At 49.5% G+C, this 13,708-nt stretch overlaps 1 protein-coding gene and 1 long non-coding RNA gene across 5 annotated transcripts; one reads left to right on the top strand and one right to left on the bottom strand.

The window, feature by feature from the left end:
- The first annotated feature begins 1,824 nt into the window (after positions 1 to 1,824).
- On the top strand, positions 1,825 to 13,708 carry LOC101745338 (uncharacterized). 4 transcript variants are annotated; one of them, XR_009976203.1, is made up of 13 exons: positions 1,825 to 2,006; positions 2,084 to 2,264; positions 4,023 to 4,221; positions 5,037 to 5,382; positions 6,240 to 6,394; positions 10,586 to 10,810; positions 10,890 to 11,118; positions 11,186 to 11,313; positions 11,433 to 11,723; positions 12,056 to 12,244; positions 12,317 to 12,428; positions 12,494 to 13,382; positions 13,427 to 13,708. XR_009976203.1 is itself a non-coding variant. In XM_038019129.2 (13 exons), the coding sequence occupies exons 1-13, from the start codon at positions 1,934 to 1,936 to the stop codon at positions 13,612 to 13,614; spliced, it is 2,571 nt and encodes an 856-aa protein (XP_037875057.1). In that variant the 5' UTR covers positions 1,825 to 1,933; the 3' UTR covers positions 13,615 to 13,708. The 4 variants fall into 4 exon arrangements, 3 of the variants coding, with proteins under 3 accessions (XP_037875057.1, XP_062531117.1, XP_062531118.1); XM_038019129.2 differs by having other exon boundaries at positions 12,494 to 12,804; positions 13,483 to 13,708; XM_062675133.1 differs by lacking the exon at positions 11,433 to 11,723 and having other exon boundaries at positions 12,494 to 12,804; positions 13,483 to 13,708.
- Positions 2,184 to 4,027, bottom strand: LOC134201051 (uncharacterized). The gene is made up of 3 exons (XR_009976205.1): positions 3,779 to 4,027; positions 2,488 to 2,691; positions 2,184 to 2,310 (listed from the first exon to the last, which is right to left on the bottom strand). It is a non-coding gene; the product is annotated as an uncharacterized LOC134201051 (long non-coding RNA).

The raw sequence follows: 13,708 nt of genomic DNA, 5'->3' as shown, positions 1-13,708 counted from the left end.
GGAGGCGGAAGTGTTAACGCGCCTAGTCGGGAGTAGGATGTTCCAAGTGGTTGTGATTGAACAAGAGAAATACGAGAACGTTTATCAACTGTGTAACATCTCATCACCGCGATTCAGGAATTGTTGAGTTTACGTGCAGTGACATCTGTTGATAACAAACTAAATAGAAATAAAAGTATCTCAGGGCGCTCCAAGAGCCACGACAGCATGCACGGACATCAAAAACACACTGAACTAGTCGAGGATGCGAGACCGTGTGGAGTGCTTCGTGATTTGTCGGCGCCGCTCGGAGCCGCTTCGGCAAGCCAATCGCGGCACACTTATTTTTTCGTTTCGTTTCATTTCGTTTCATCGAGTTTGAAAACACAACGATTCTAAAAAAGTTTCACTTCAAAAAATCACGTAATGATCACATATTAACCACAGTGTGTAAATGTGTAATGTGTTGAAATGTGTAATAACAGTGGTTTATTAGCTGTTTAATATTTGTGAAAGTGCACAAATGTGGGAAAATGAAACAAAGCCGCTGGACATAATCTCTTGGGACCCTCCAAAAAGTCCACTGAAAAAATCTCAGTAAATGACCACTATTTTAGTGAGATTACATTTCATCTCATCTCATTTAATTTAATTTCATCCCAGTTGAATAATGTCTCAAATTAATAATCTTCATATTATTTCCCTCAATATTATAATTTAATGTCTCGTAGCGATCTTGATTAGTTAACAATGAGCTATTCCTTTGGCTGATTTTAATCTTAGTAGTGATATAAACAGAATCAGTTGTCCAGTGATATCTTCATCTTTTGTTGTACGATTTAATTTCTGTTCTGTAAGGTAGGTATACTGTGCCTCCTTAATCTAGTAAACTGCACAGCTCCTGTGCCTCCTAGGTCCGACGCCAATTTATTGACGTGTGTCGATAACCTGGCTTGGTATTTTTTGCTGTAAGCTACTATTTCCTCTTTCACTGTGGGAATATTTAGGTCCATTTGTATGATCTTGTTGCTTATGTAATGCGGTATTCTTACCATTGTTCTGAAAGTTTTATTTTAAAACCTTTCAAGGATCTCGACATTGCTATTGCTGGCAGTTCCCCAAAGCTGTATGCCATATGTCCATATTGGCTTTAAGATGGTTTTGTAAATTAAAATTTTACTTTCCGGCGAAAGTTGGGATTTCCCTCCAGTCAACCAGTACATATTTCTTAGCTTTATGTCCAATTGTTTTCGCTTAGACCAGATGTGCTTTTGCCATGTCAGTCTTCGATCCAGATGTATGCCAAGATATTTTGCATCTTCCGCTTGCGGTATGTTTTCGTTGTATAAGCTTACAGGTGGACAGGTTTGTTTCCTGAGGCTGAAGGTAACGTGGGATGATTTGCTTTGGTTTACTTTAACTCGCCACGTATTAAACCATTTCTCAAGGTCATCTAGATGTGATTGTAAGTTTTCAAAAGCTGTTGTAGGGTCGTCAGGAACAGACATAATAGCTGTATCATCTGCGTATGTTGCAATGATAGTGTTTCTGTTGGTTGGTAAGTCTGCTGTATAGATGAGGTACAGGACAGGGCCGAGTATGCTGCCTTGTGGCACACCAGAAGTAATCTCATGCATTTGTGATGATTCTCGGTTATGTTTAATCTCAAAGCATCGTCTATTAAGATATGACTTAATAATAGCGTAATAGCTGTGTGGAAATATTTTTTTCAATTTGAATTTATATTGAAATATATAAAATAATTTAACTTAAAATAAGACATGACCTAAAGGTCTTACTTACCAGGTCATTAAATCCCTTAAAAAAACCTTCTGTCTTTGTTTTGTGACAGTCAGTGACAGTTCGTTAGTACACATAGATTATACACATAAACATAGCATGTCAAACCATTGATAAACATTCTTTGAGGATATTGCATACGATTACCACTAAAATGTCTCTATTTCCAGCGTATAGTCAAGATTGCGCAAAAGTAACTGAAACAAAAATATCGAACATTGATGAGCGTAAGATGAATAAAATGCAATCTATATTATTTTAATAATATTGTTGACGAAAGGCTATAACGCGTTATCACCTGCAGGGGAAGTATCGCCGGCTGGTGAGGAACAGCTGCTCGCTAGTGATAACTCTACCGACGAGTATCCAGCTCCACTACAACCACCACTCCAGAGTGATCTTACATCTCCTGACTTTTATCTCGATACCAAGTTCGACCCCGGTAACCTGCGAGTCTCAACCTTGTACTATCCCGGCCGACCTGAGTAAGTGTTTTTAATTTCATTTTCACACTGTCCACATCTCGATGAACTGTAATTAGAAAGTTGATTTTACTTCAAGCTTTGAAATATTATTCACTGATGGGAAAATTATGCTCGAATGTTTTTTTTTGTACCTATTTACTGGTAGCGTAAGGGCTATTCCAGCTTCTCATTTACAGGCAGCTGAGCTCATGGACTCAACCTGAGAGAATTTGCTAACACTAACCTTAGCAATAGCAGTGCTTTGTAGAATCTACCACCGCATCGGAATCACAAAATGTTGTCCTAAATGAATCTTTTCTTGAACCTCAACCTAGAATAGCATCACCTCATCTCTTCCCTTGGGAGTTGTAAAAAGGTGATTATGGTATTCAGTACAGAAGAAAAGAAATTAATTCTAAGGACTGATGGTAAATGGCCAAAAATATCCCTGGAAATGCACCGTGAATACAATAAAAGAAAATAATAGAAATTTAGAGCAGTTAAATATTTTTTTAGACATTCTATCTCTAAAGGAGAGAAAAGCAGAAATATATTTAGAAAATTTTATTCCTTGATAATTTTCACTAAATTTATTATTTTTTTATTGCTTAAATGCGTGGATGAGCTTACAGACCACCTGGTGTTAAGTGTTTACTGGAGCGCATAGAAATCTGCAACCTAAATGCCGCTACCCACCTTGAGACACGAGTTCTAAGGTCTCAGTATAGTTACAACAGCTGCCCCACTCTTCAAACCAAAACGCATTACTGCTTCATGGCACAAATAGACAAGGTGGTGGTACCTAACCGTGCAGACTCACAAGAGGTCATACCGCCAGTAGTTACGCAAATTATAATTTTGCGGGTTTATTTTTATTACACGATGTTATTCCTTCACCGTACAAGTTAATCGCGAACATTTTATTAAGTACGTATTTCATAAGAAAAATTGGTATCCGCCTGCGGGATTCGATCACTGTTGCATCGCTAGATACGATTGCACCGGATGTCTTATCCGTTAGGCCACGACAACTTGATTAACACTAATACTAACACGACATTAATACTTCATAAATGCTAGGTAGACTTGAAAAGTTCTTTATGCAAATAGTGAAATGTAAAGTACACAATGATAACATATGGATGTTATAGAGGGGAGCGAGTCATAATTAAACAAGATGAATGTCGAGAAAATGTATTTTTGTATGAATAAGCATAAAAATAACCCCTTAAACTAAAAATTGTCATTAATTACACTATTTATTTAACAAGGTCTAATAAGGTCTGATAAAATTTGTCTGCTCTTAACATTCTATTCGTAGTCTTCAGTTTACCTGTGATCATGAAGCTGGCAACAACACTGAAGTATGGGGAACTCATTATACATGAAAATCATGGTAAAGACCTGTTAAAGAATAGTGTGTGTAATGTAGGTATCCACAAAGTGTGCAACAATTTGTAAAAATGTGCCTCAGAATTCCAAATTTAGTTTTGATTGGGCAGCAGGGCAAGGAAAAACATTTGACTTTACTGTACCCTTGGCATTTTTTGTGACGTCATAAGCAACAGTGATCTTCCACCATGTCAAAACTCAATAGATATGTGACTAAATCACGCTATGCTTTGTTTGGTATAATATTTTCTAATGGTATTGTTGCTTTTGCTTAGTGTGTAGTAATTGAAGCTAGCAGTAGAAGTAACACTAATAACATTATGACTTTGTAGTCATCTGGTTATTTCCGGCATATGATCATTTATCTGTATAACTTATTAATTTCAGGTACAAGGCCATAGGTAGAGTAGTGGGTAAAAAACGCAAGCGTCGAAAAAGTGAGGAGCGCTCATTCCGCTACTGGGAGGTGAACATCCCAGTAGCGGACCTCAGCGCCGAGCTGGCTGCTAGGGAGCGGGCTCTCACTCAACAACTAGAAAAACAACCCAACGACGTCGCCCTGTGGCTCAGGTTTATCGACTTTCAGGTTAGTGTCATTAATCCAAAGTACATTCTAAGATCACACATTATATCTGAAAATTTTCCAGATCTTGTCTAGGTATTGTCACTTTTTTATTTCTATTCTATCAGCCCACAGATGTCCACTGCTGGACATAGGCCTCCCTCAAGCTTTCTCAGAGCAGCTCCGCTTCCTGGTTGCAAAAACACAGACTAGACTTGTCGCTGCCGACCGTCGTGCCTATGATGCTCGGCAGTGACGAGTCTTGGCAGACGATACTCGACTTCTACGAGTCCACCATCTCGCAAAAGAAGGCTGCGGAACAGGAGAGGGAGAGCTCTTCTTCCCTCTTGGCGCCGTCGAGCCGGGGGTGGGAGGAGGGCGTTCGTCCAACTCCGACCCTGTGAGGAAGCAGTCTCTGGGTCACGGGGCCTGGTAGGGCTGCCGTACCGCGAGGACCAGTGTCGTTGGTCGTCGACGACCCGTTATCGCGGGTGTTGACCGCGGGTACCTCCTCTACTCTGACCGGGTTCTGGCCCGGGCGGAGATCTGACATCGGGTGTGAAAGTGCAGGGGAGTCGTTTGATGCGATAGAGCCTTAAAAATATTCTCGGGTCCGCGATCTGCTCTATAGATTATCAAGTCCCATATATCCCGTGCGCCCCCTAGGCGCGGGAACCTCGCAGGAAGTTCAGCCCCCGACCCGAAAAAAAAAAGATCCTATCTCTCAACTTGAACACTAAAAACCAAAGACGACGAGAAAGAAGGGCCAAGTTTTATTAAAGTTCATTAGTTTAGTATTGTATTGTATAAAAAGATAGTTTGAAAGAAAATATCTCCAGGAAGCTTGGCGAGGCCCCGAGGCAGGCCTGCGGGCGGCCGAGCGCGGCGCGGCGGAGTGCGGGGAGGGGGAGTGCGGGGAGGGGGAGGCGGGGCGCGCGGTGCGGGCGGCTCGGCACCGCGCCCGCGCCGCGCACCTCGACACGCACCAGCTGCTGCGCGTGCTGCAGCAGGACGCGCACGACAGCGCGGCGCGGGCGGGGCCGCAGCGGCTGGAGGCGTGGGTGCGCCTGCTGCAGGAGGCGGGGGCGCGGGGGGGCGCGGCGCGGGGGGCGCGGCACCTGCAGGAGGCGCTGGACCGGCTGCGGCCGCTGCCCCCCGCCTACCCGCACCTGCTCTACGTGTACGGTGAGTCCCGTGCACTCCTATACAGGACCAGCTCCGGTAGTCACTGTGCGCCGGGCGGCCGGGAGCTCGTCGACCCATCTAAGCAATGAAAAAAGAACCACTATTCGTAACAGCTTTCACACATTGAAGGGGTCTGGAGGACCCCACTGAGAACACTGTCAAAAAGTTATTTGATCAGTACCAATATTTCTACAGCAACGGGGTTGTGTGCCTATCTACATAATGAGCAACAAGCTATTGAACAAAATCGCATATCAAATAGTCGTAACGTAAACAAACTATGATAAGAACTTGAATTTGTGAAATCTTAAATCTAAAATACGAAAAGGCTTAAAAAAATATGCAGAACCGCCGGCGCCGGCCTCCTGCTAAAGCCTGCACTCTTACAGTGTCACAACTATGCCACAAAGCGAACTCTGGGTGTGAACTTGTTTTTCAACTAGGAAGCTTAGTAAAAGAGCAGCAATCACTTGGAATCCTTAAACCAAGAGTTACAATTTACAATTACACTCACAATTTGTCTCTTTAAAAATCGGCAGGTGGCGAGCTCCGCCGCCCGCGCCCGTTAGCGCGTTGCCGCACACTTGTCGGCCGAGGGTACCGTCACTAATTTTGAATCAGTTATAAGTAGCCAATGTTGACAAAACATGCTTTAAGTCGAATCTTAATTAAGACTTTGCCCAGGTACCTCTCAACGTGAATTAAAGTTATTATTCAATAATAATTAATCACGTTTGAATCACCTGGTATCGAGACGACATATAGTTGTATTGGTATACAAATAGTAGAAATGGATATCAAAACCACCATCCGCGATCGGTCGGCACATATTTTTAAGTCAGGTGGTCATTGATTAGGGTCATATTTGAGCGACGCCGGTCTGTGGGAGCAGCTGGTGCTACTGATGGAGCTGGTCGCGGCTATGAACTTCCCCCCTGCCGGATTTCCCCCTCCGCCGGATCCCGACAGAGATGCGGCTCTTGAAAAGCAACTCCACGAATTTGAGGATAAGGTATGTTATTCTATTTTATTAAAAATGAGTTGCGAATATAACCGTTACCGTGACGTCAACGAGCGACGCGTCCTCGGGGCGGGGCGCGGGACCGGCCACAATCGACTCACCTATTGAAAACTATCTATCCAATTCATTTTTTTCACTATTGAACTACGAATAATAAAACTATAGAAAAGTAATTACGCTTCAAAAATCTATGTAAATAGCTACCGCAGAGGGCGTGGCATAAAATAGTTACCGAACGGCGCCCCAGTTCGCTGTGGCACTCGTTACGACAACTGTTTAGTCTTTCCCTTACGAAAAAACAAAACACTAGTGTATCAGTAAAAAAAAAAACAGGCAGTTGAGCACACAAATTTGTAGGGCGTGGTTGTACGGCCGATCTGACCCTCCCTCTGTAGGCTACCCTCCTGAATTCCGGCAGCCAACGGACGTGGGTTGACCCGCTGAAGCACCACGCCTGGACTCCTGGAGGTCTCCTGGGCTAGCTAGATCACCAGGGTGCGGGTTACTGTGCGGAGATGACCTTTTCAGCATAGACGCAGATTATCAAGCGAAGCAAGAAGCGTGAAAGGCAGCAAGGCATGAACCCTGGAAGCGATAAGATCAATTGCGCAAATTGGTTTATCTACCTTCCGATCTGGTTGACCAACGAGAACTCGAGCAAGGTACCCACATCTTGTGGCGAGATTATCGTGGTAGTGGTATACCAGAACGGAGTAAATGCACAATAAAAAATTAATCCGCCTGGACCCGCTTGACGGCGGCTGGATTGTGCGTCTCTCACGCGCCCCGCCGCCTCCTTCTACGAGATGGTGCACTTGCAGAAGTCGAGCATCGCCTTCCACGACTCGTCGTCGCCGAGCATCGATGCCACAACACTCGGCAACGACAAGTCGTTTCCTATTTTTGCGACGAGGACACGGCGCCACCCCTCCAATGCGGGGCAGGCGATGAGCGTATGCTCTGCCGTGTCCAAGTCGCAACCACAATGGTGGCACTCTGCCGTCGGCTCGGCTGTGATCCGGTGCTCACCGAAACAACCATGCCCAGTGAGCATCTACGTGACCCGGAAATTGAGGCGTCCTCTGTCACGATTCACCCAATCCACAAGGACCGGGCGAATCGCCTCGACGGTCCTACGACCAGCCGAAGGATCAGCCAGCCGTCTGGACCATGACTCCAGTACGGACCGCCGAGATTGGGCCCTCCGCGCTTTGACCACACTGGGGCTGGGACGCGCCACGCCCCGGGCACGAAGGTCAGCCCGCCACTGATATTCAGCGGCGAGTGCCTCCGCTTCCAGAACCCAAGGCGGCGTCCCAGCCAGTACACACGACGCCTCAAAGGAGATGGTGCGATAACCACGGACCCTGTATACAGTAGTATTGATTTTAAGTTTAATTTCCATATTATGTACTAACTTATAAACTGCATTTATTTTTATTGCAGTAATAAAGTCATTTAATAAAAAAACGAGAAAATATTTCATGAATTCATTACTACTGCATAGCGTCATCGTCATAAGGGTGCCCTGGGTGGTGCTTGCGAACCGTGACCTTGGCGCGACCAATCGCGTGCAAGCGTTTGTTTATGAAAGAATGTGAGTGTTCGTGGTATTTGCTTTTATTTGTGTGCGTAAATGGAAACATAATTTAAAGTGCAATTGAAGGCGAGTTACTGTTCCACAGTTTTGGCTAGGCTAGGGACTCGTAACGAGCGAGGGCAGTTACTCCTCGACTTCTGTGCGGAAAACAATGTTTCAATCATGAACACCCAGTTCCAGCATCATCCTCGAAGGTTGTATACATGGATCTCCCCTAACGGTCAACATAGAAACCAGATTGACTGCCATGATAGGAAAACGATGGAAATCATCTGTCCTGAATGTTAAGACCAGACCAGGTGCAGATTGTGGCAGTGACCACCAACTACTTGTTGCAAAAGTTAAAATCCGTCTTAAGTCAATCAAACAGCAGAAACCTAGGAAGGTGGTGGACATATCGGGTGGAGCACAGGAGTTGTTTGCCAATGCCATTAAGGAGCGGTTGCGTGATTTTGCCGTAGATCTCTTCGACTCTGCAAATGTTACCTGGGAACAGTTGAAACAGATAACCTTGCAGACAGCGAGAGAAGTCGTCGTATAGAACACCCTAAATCACCTTGGATGTCCGAAGAAACATGGTCAGCTATCATCAGAAGAAAAGCCCGAAAGGAGGATGGTCTTACGACTGACGCAGATAAGCATGAGTACAGACTGCTGCATCATGAAGTCCAAAGACTTTGCAAACGTGATAGAGATGCCTATATAAATACTGTCTGCGATGACATTCAAAGGGATTCTGAACGCATGCATTCTAAGGACATGTTCCGCAGAGTGAAGCTGTTGGCCAAAGAGTACAAGCTGAAAACCTGGACTATCGAGGACGACCGTGGTAACCTCATCATTGACAGGCAGGCTGCGCTAGACAGATGGAGGAGATGCAGCGAACAGCTATATTGCGAAAAGGGCTGCAATGATATCGAAGAAAGGGTGGACTATAACCAACATGAGCCAGATATCCTTCTTCAAGAAGTTGAGGCAGCAATCAATAGGCTAAAGCAAAAAGCATGCGGGAGGGACAGCGTAACCGCTCTAATGTTAAAGAGCCTAGGCTCGGATGGTACCAAGATTTTACACTCCATTTGCCAGAAAGTATGGCGTACTGGCCAGTGGCCTGAAGACTGGACGGAATCAATATTAATTCCTCTCCATAAAAAAGGCTCCACGCGCAAATGTAAGAACTACAGGACTCTACTATCTACTACTATCTCCATAATCTCGCATGCCAGTAAAATTCTCCTCCATATTATCAATAAAAGACTGGAGAGTTTTACCAGTAGGCAAATCGCAAAAGAGCAAGCGGGTTTTGTTAAGGGTCGAGGAACCAGAGAGCAGATCTTAAACATGAGGCAGTTGATCGAAAAGGCAAGGGAGTTCAACGTCCCGCTGGCTCTCTGCTTCATTGACTACGCCTAGGCTTTTGACTGCATCAACTGGAAGAACATGTTCGACATGATGCAAGAAATGGGAATACCGGACCACCTCGTCTCCCTTGTTCACTCTATATATGGATGGAATTACGAGAGTCAGAATGGACAATGAGTTTTCCCATCCATTTAAGCCCGAACGTGGAGTCAGACAGGGGTGTATTCTCTCCCCACAACTCTTCAACCTCATCGGTGAACACATTATGAGGCTCGTTCTGGAGAACTGGGAGGGGGGTGTTCGTGTAGGAGGCCACCGAATTAAAAATCTTCGTTTCGCTGATGATACCACTATAATCGGTACCTCGGAGCGAGAGCTGCATGAGCTTCTGAGGAGAGTGGAAGTCGTTAGTAGTCGTTAGACTTTGCATCAACCGATCCAAAACGAAATTGATGTTTGTCGATAGAGCTGGCACAATGACACGCAATCACGAACTGCGTGACCTGGACGTGGTGCAGGAATTTGTGTACTTGGGGCCAGTGACGGTGATTGTGACAGGGAGGTGGTCAGGAGGGCCCAGATGTCAAAATCAGCCGTGAAGCGATTGGAGAAGATTTGAAGAAATCGCAGCATAAACAAAAAAACTAAGATAAAGCTCATGAGAACCCTTATCTTCTCCATATTCTTGTACGCTTCTGAGATGTGGACCCTCAAGGGCCGTACACGATCGAGAATTGACGCATTTGAAATGTGGTGTTGGCGCAAAATGTTGGGCGTATCATGGACGGAGCGCCGAACAAATGTGTCAATTCTCGAGGACCTAAACGTCAAGACCCGTCTATCTACAATCTGTATGTAGCGTCTCCTCAAGTACTTCGGACACGTGGCCCGACAAAATCCTGAGAACTTGGAAAAATTTATAGTTGTAGGTCACGTGGAAGGAAAGAGAAGTCGAGGAAGATTGCCAACCAGGTGGACGGACATGATCAAGGAGGCCACAAACACCAGCGCCATTAAGCAGGCCGAATGCAGGCAACATTGGAGGAAGCTGGTGGAAAAACTGGACCAGAGTGGTCACGACCCTCAGTAATGAGGAAACGACAAAGAAGAAGAAGAAGAAATAAAGATTCTAAATATTTTGAAACTTTTTGATTTCGGCCATTTTAATTTTGTTATTAGTAAATATCGTATCAAGTTTAATTACATAATTTGTAATATAGGTCATGGGCAGTGGCTTACCGCAGCACGTGGTGTGGGCCCGCATCGAGCGAGCGCGCGGCGCCGCCCACTGGCGCCCCCCCGCCGCGCCCCCCGCCCTCCCGCTGGGCGCGGACGCCGACCCTCAGCGCTACCCGGTGGCAGCCGACGTGGCAGCCCTGCTGCTGCCCGTGGCCGATCCGCAGCATTCCTTCATGCTCTGCGTCAACCTCTTGCGACTGGCCAAGGTACGTGCGCGACGACGCGACACTTTGTCTTGCGACGCGAGACGAGGCGGCGGCGTCACGCGGACTGTGCCGGCTGCAGGTGCCGCTGCTCCCCGGCGCAGAGTACGTGGAGCGCGCGTGCGGGCCCGCGGGGCTCGCGGCGGAGGAGAGCGGGGGCGCGGGGCGGGGCGGCGCCGAGAGCCTGCTGCCCGCCCTCCGCGCCGCGCGCCGCCTCCCCCCGCACCATCCCGCGCGCCGCCGTGCCGCGCACGCGCCCGACCTCGTGCGGCTGCTGCTGGACCCGCCACACTACTTCACCGACGACGCCGGTGAGTGACCTGCCCCCGCGCCCCGCGGCACCCTCACACCTCCCGTGACCTCTTCGCGTATCCTCAGGCTACCTGAGCTGGGTGAATTCGCTGTGGGAGGCGTGCCTGTCCTGGACGAGCGGCTCCCGGCGACTGGCGCTGCTGTGCTGGAGGCTGCGTTGGATGCACTCCCTGATGCTGCTTCTCGACCCGGAGGTTATTTCTTCGTCAAAAAATCTATGAAATTTCCGAAGCACGGATTGAGCACGTATATTCCGAAAAGTTCAGCAGTCTAAACGAACTTTAGATATTGAACGTGAGGGTGCGGCTCACAGACGGAGAGCGGCGCGGCGGAGTGCGGGCGCATGCGGCGCGAGGCCCGCGGCGTGCTGGCGCGCTGGGCCGGCGAGCACGCGCTGCCCTACGTGCTGCTGGCGGCGCTGGAGCCGCGCTACGGGCCGCGCGCGCTGCGGGCCGCGCTGGCCCCCCCCTGCCCCCCCGCCGTGCGCCTGTACGCCGCGAGGGGGGCCGGCGGGGGGGCGCGGGGTGCCGTGTGCGCCGCGGTGCTCGGCCGGAGGGAGCCGTGCGATCCCGACGCGACCACCTTGCAACTCGCTTATGAACACGTAACTTTCGAATAAAATATGAATTTCCCCTTTTTATTTTTCTTATTTTCTTTTGAAGTGTAGCAAATTTGGACCCCGTCGTGTTTTATACATCTTTACAAATCAACAAAGAATGTTGAAGGAAAAGCTAACGAACACTCCGTATGAATTCCGGTGTGCGGGGAGGGGGGCGGGCTCGCCGAGCCGCGTGGCGCTGCAGGGCGCGGGCGTCCATCGCAAGCAGCTTGGTCATGTTTCAATAGTTGCATCAGTCCCACATCCACACGGCCGGGGGTTTGAGTTTGTCACACGTAGACTGGCCAGTCCATAACGTGCCGCGTCCAATGTTTCAGTGCGCTGAGCGGTGTGCTGAGCTAGAGAAGCGCTGGACGGAGGAGGGGTGCGAGGAGCGGGACGGGGCGGAGTGTGCGCTGCTGCCGTGCGAGGGGGCGGAGTGGGGGGCGGCGCGGGTCAGCCTCGCCTCCCCCGCCCAGCGCCGCGACATCCTGCGGGACGTCCTGCACTACTCTGCTCTGCCTAATGTTGGTATATTAGGCTGTTTATACTGGTGCTGTTACCGTGCGCTCAGTAGTTCAATTGTCTTGTCGTTACAGAAGAGCGCCTCGCACTCGCGGTACTGCGAGCAGACGGCGTGCGCGCTGGCGGCCGGCGGGGCGGCGGGGCAGCTCGCGCCGCTGTTCCCGCACAACGTCTACATCCAGCTCGGTGAGGCCGCGCTCCCTCGCCGCCCCGCCTCACCGAGCGCTCCCCTCACGCGCGGCCTGTTGCAGCGGCTCGCGGGGCCGGCGCGGCGCTGTCCGTCCCCCGCCCGGTGACGTCACACGCGGCCGCCCTGGCGCGCGCCCTGCCCGCCCTGCTGGCCGCGCTGCGCTCGCGCTGGGAGCCGCCGGACGCCGAGCGCGCGTACCGGGCGTGCGGCGCGGGGGGCGCGGGGGGTGCGGCGGGGGGCGCGGCGGGCGGCGCGGGGGGCGCGGGGGGCGCGGCGCTCGGCGTGTGCCGGCTGGAGGCGGCGCCGCACTGCGCCCGCCCGCGCACCGCCCGCGCGCTGCTCGCCGCGCTGGACCTGCTCCCCGCACACAAGGTGAGTGCGAAGAGGAGAACACTAAGCCGCCACCCACCTTGATTTATGAGTTCTAAAATCTCAGTTTACACAGTAACTACAACGGCTGCTCCACCCTTCAAACCGAAACGCATTACTGCTTCACGGCAGAAACAGGCAGGGTGGTGGTACCTACCCGTGCGGAGTCGCAATTTGTTCTACCGCCAATAAAAATTGTTAGATCCCCTGGATTCACCCTCGGTGCCTCTCGAGCACCGGTCACCGTCCTCGTCGATTATGACGAAGAGTTCGACGAGCGAACTAACCCATAGACACAGCCCCCTGAATTTCTCGCCGGATCTTTTCATGGGTTTGCGATTCCGATTCGTTATTTGATTCTGCGAAGCACTGCTCTTGTTAGGGCTAGTGTTAGCAATTATCTCAGGTTGAGGTCGCGAGCAATGTCCAGCAGTGGACTGCCGCAGGCTGATTATGATGATATGATGAGGCCGCGAGCTCACCTACTCGTCCCCGTGTAGTTGTCCCCTTAGCTACCAACGAATAGGTAAGAAAAATAAAAACACGTGGGTACGAGGTGCGAGTGCGAGTGCGGGTGTGAGGTGCGAGTGCGAGTGCGAGTGCGGGTGCGAGTTGCTAGTGTGAGGTGCGAGTGCGAGTGCGGGCGCGTGGCGCGATGCTGAGGCGGCGCGACTGTGGCAGTGGGTGTACGTGCGCGGCGCGGCGTGGGGCGGCGCGGCGGTGTCGGAGCTGGCGGACGCGCTGCTGCACCGGGAGCTGCGGCTGCACACGCTGCTGGCCGAGCTGCAGCAGGGCCCCGCCGACTCCACCTAAACCTCTACCAGCCGACCGGCTGTCATTACATCTTGTATTCAATCAATGTTACATTAATATAGTTAGTAAAATAAATAAAATGAATCTAAAAAAA

The sequence above is a fragment of the Bombyx mori genome, chromosome 23 (assembly GCF_030269925.1).
Source record: "Bombyx mori chromosome 23, ASM3026992v2".
Classification (NCBI taxonomy): Eukaryota; Metazoa; Arthropoda; class Insecta; order Lepidoptera; family Bombycidae; genus Bombyx; species Bombyx mori.
The sequence above is the reverse complement of the archived record's forward strand: the minus strand, read 5'-3'. Positions and strand labels throughout refer to the sequence as shown.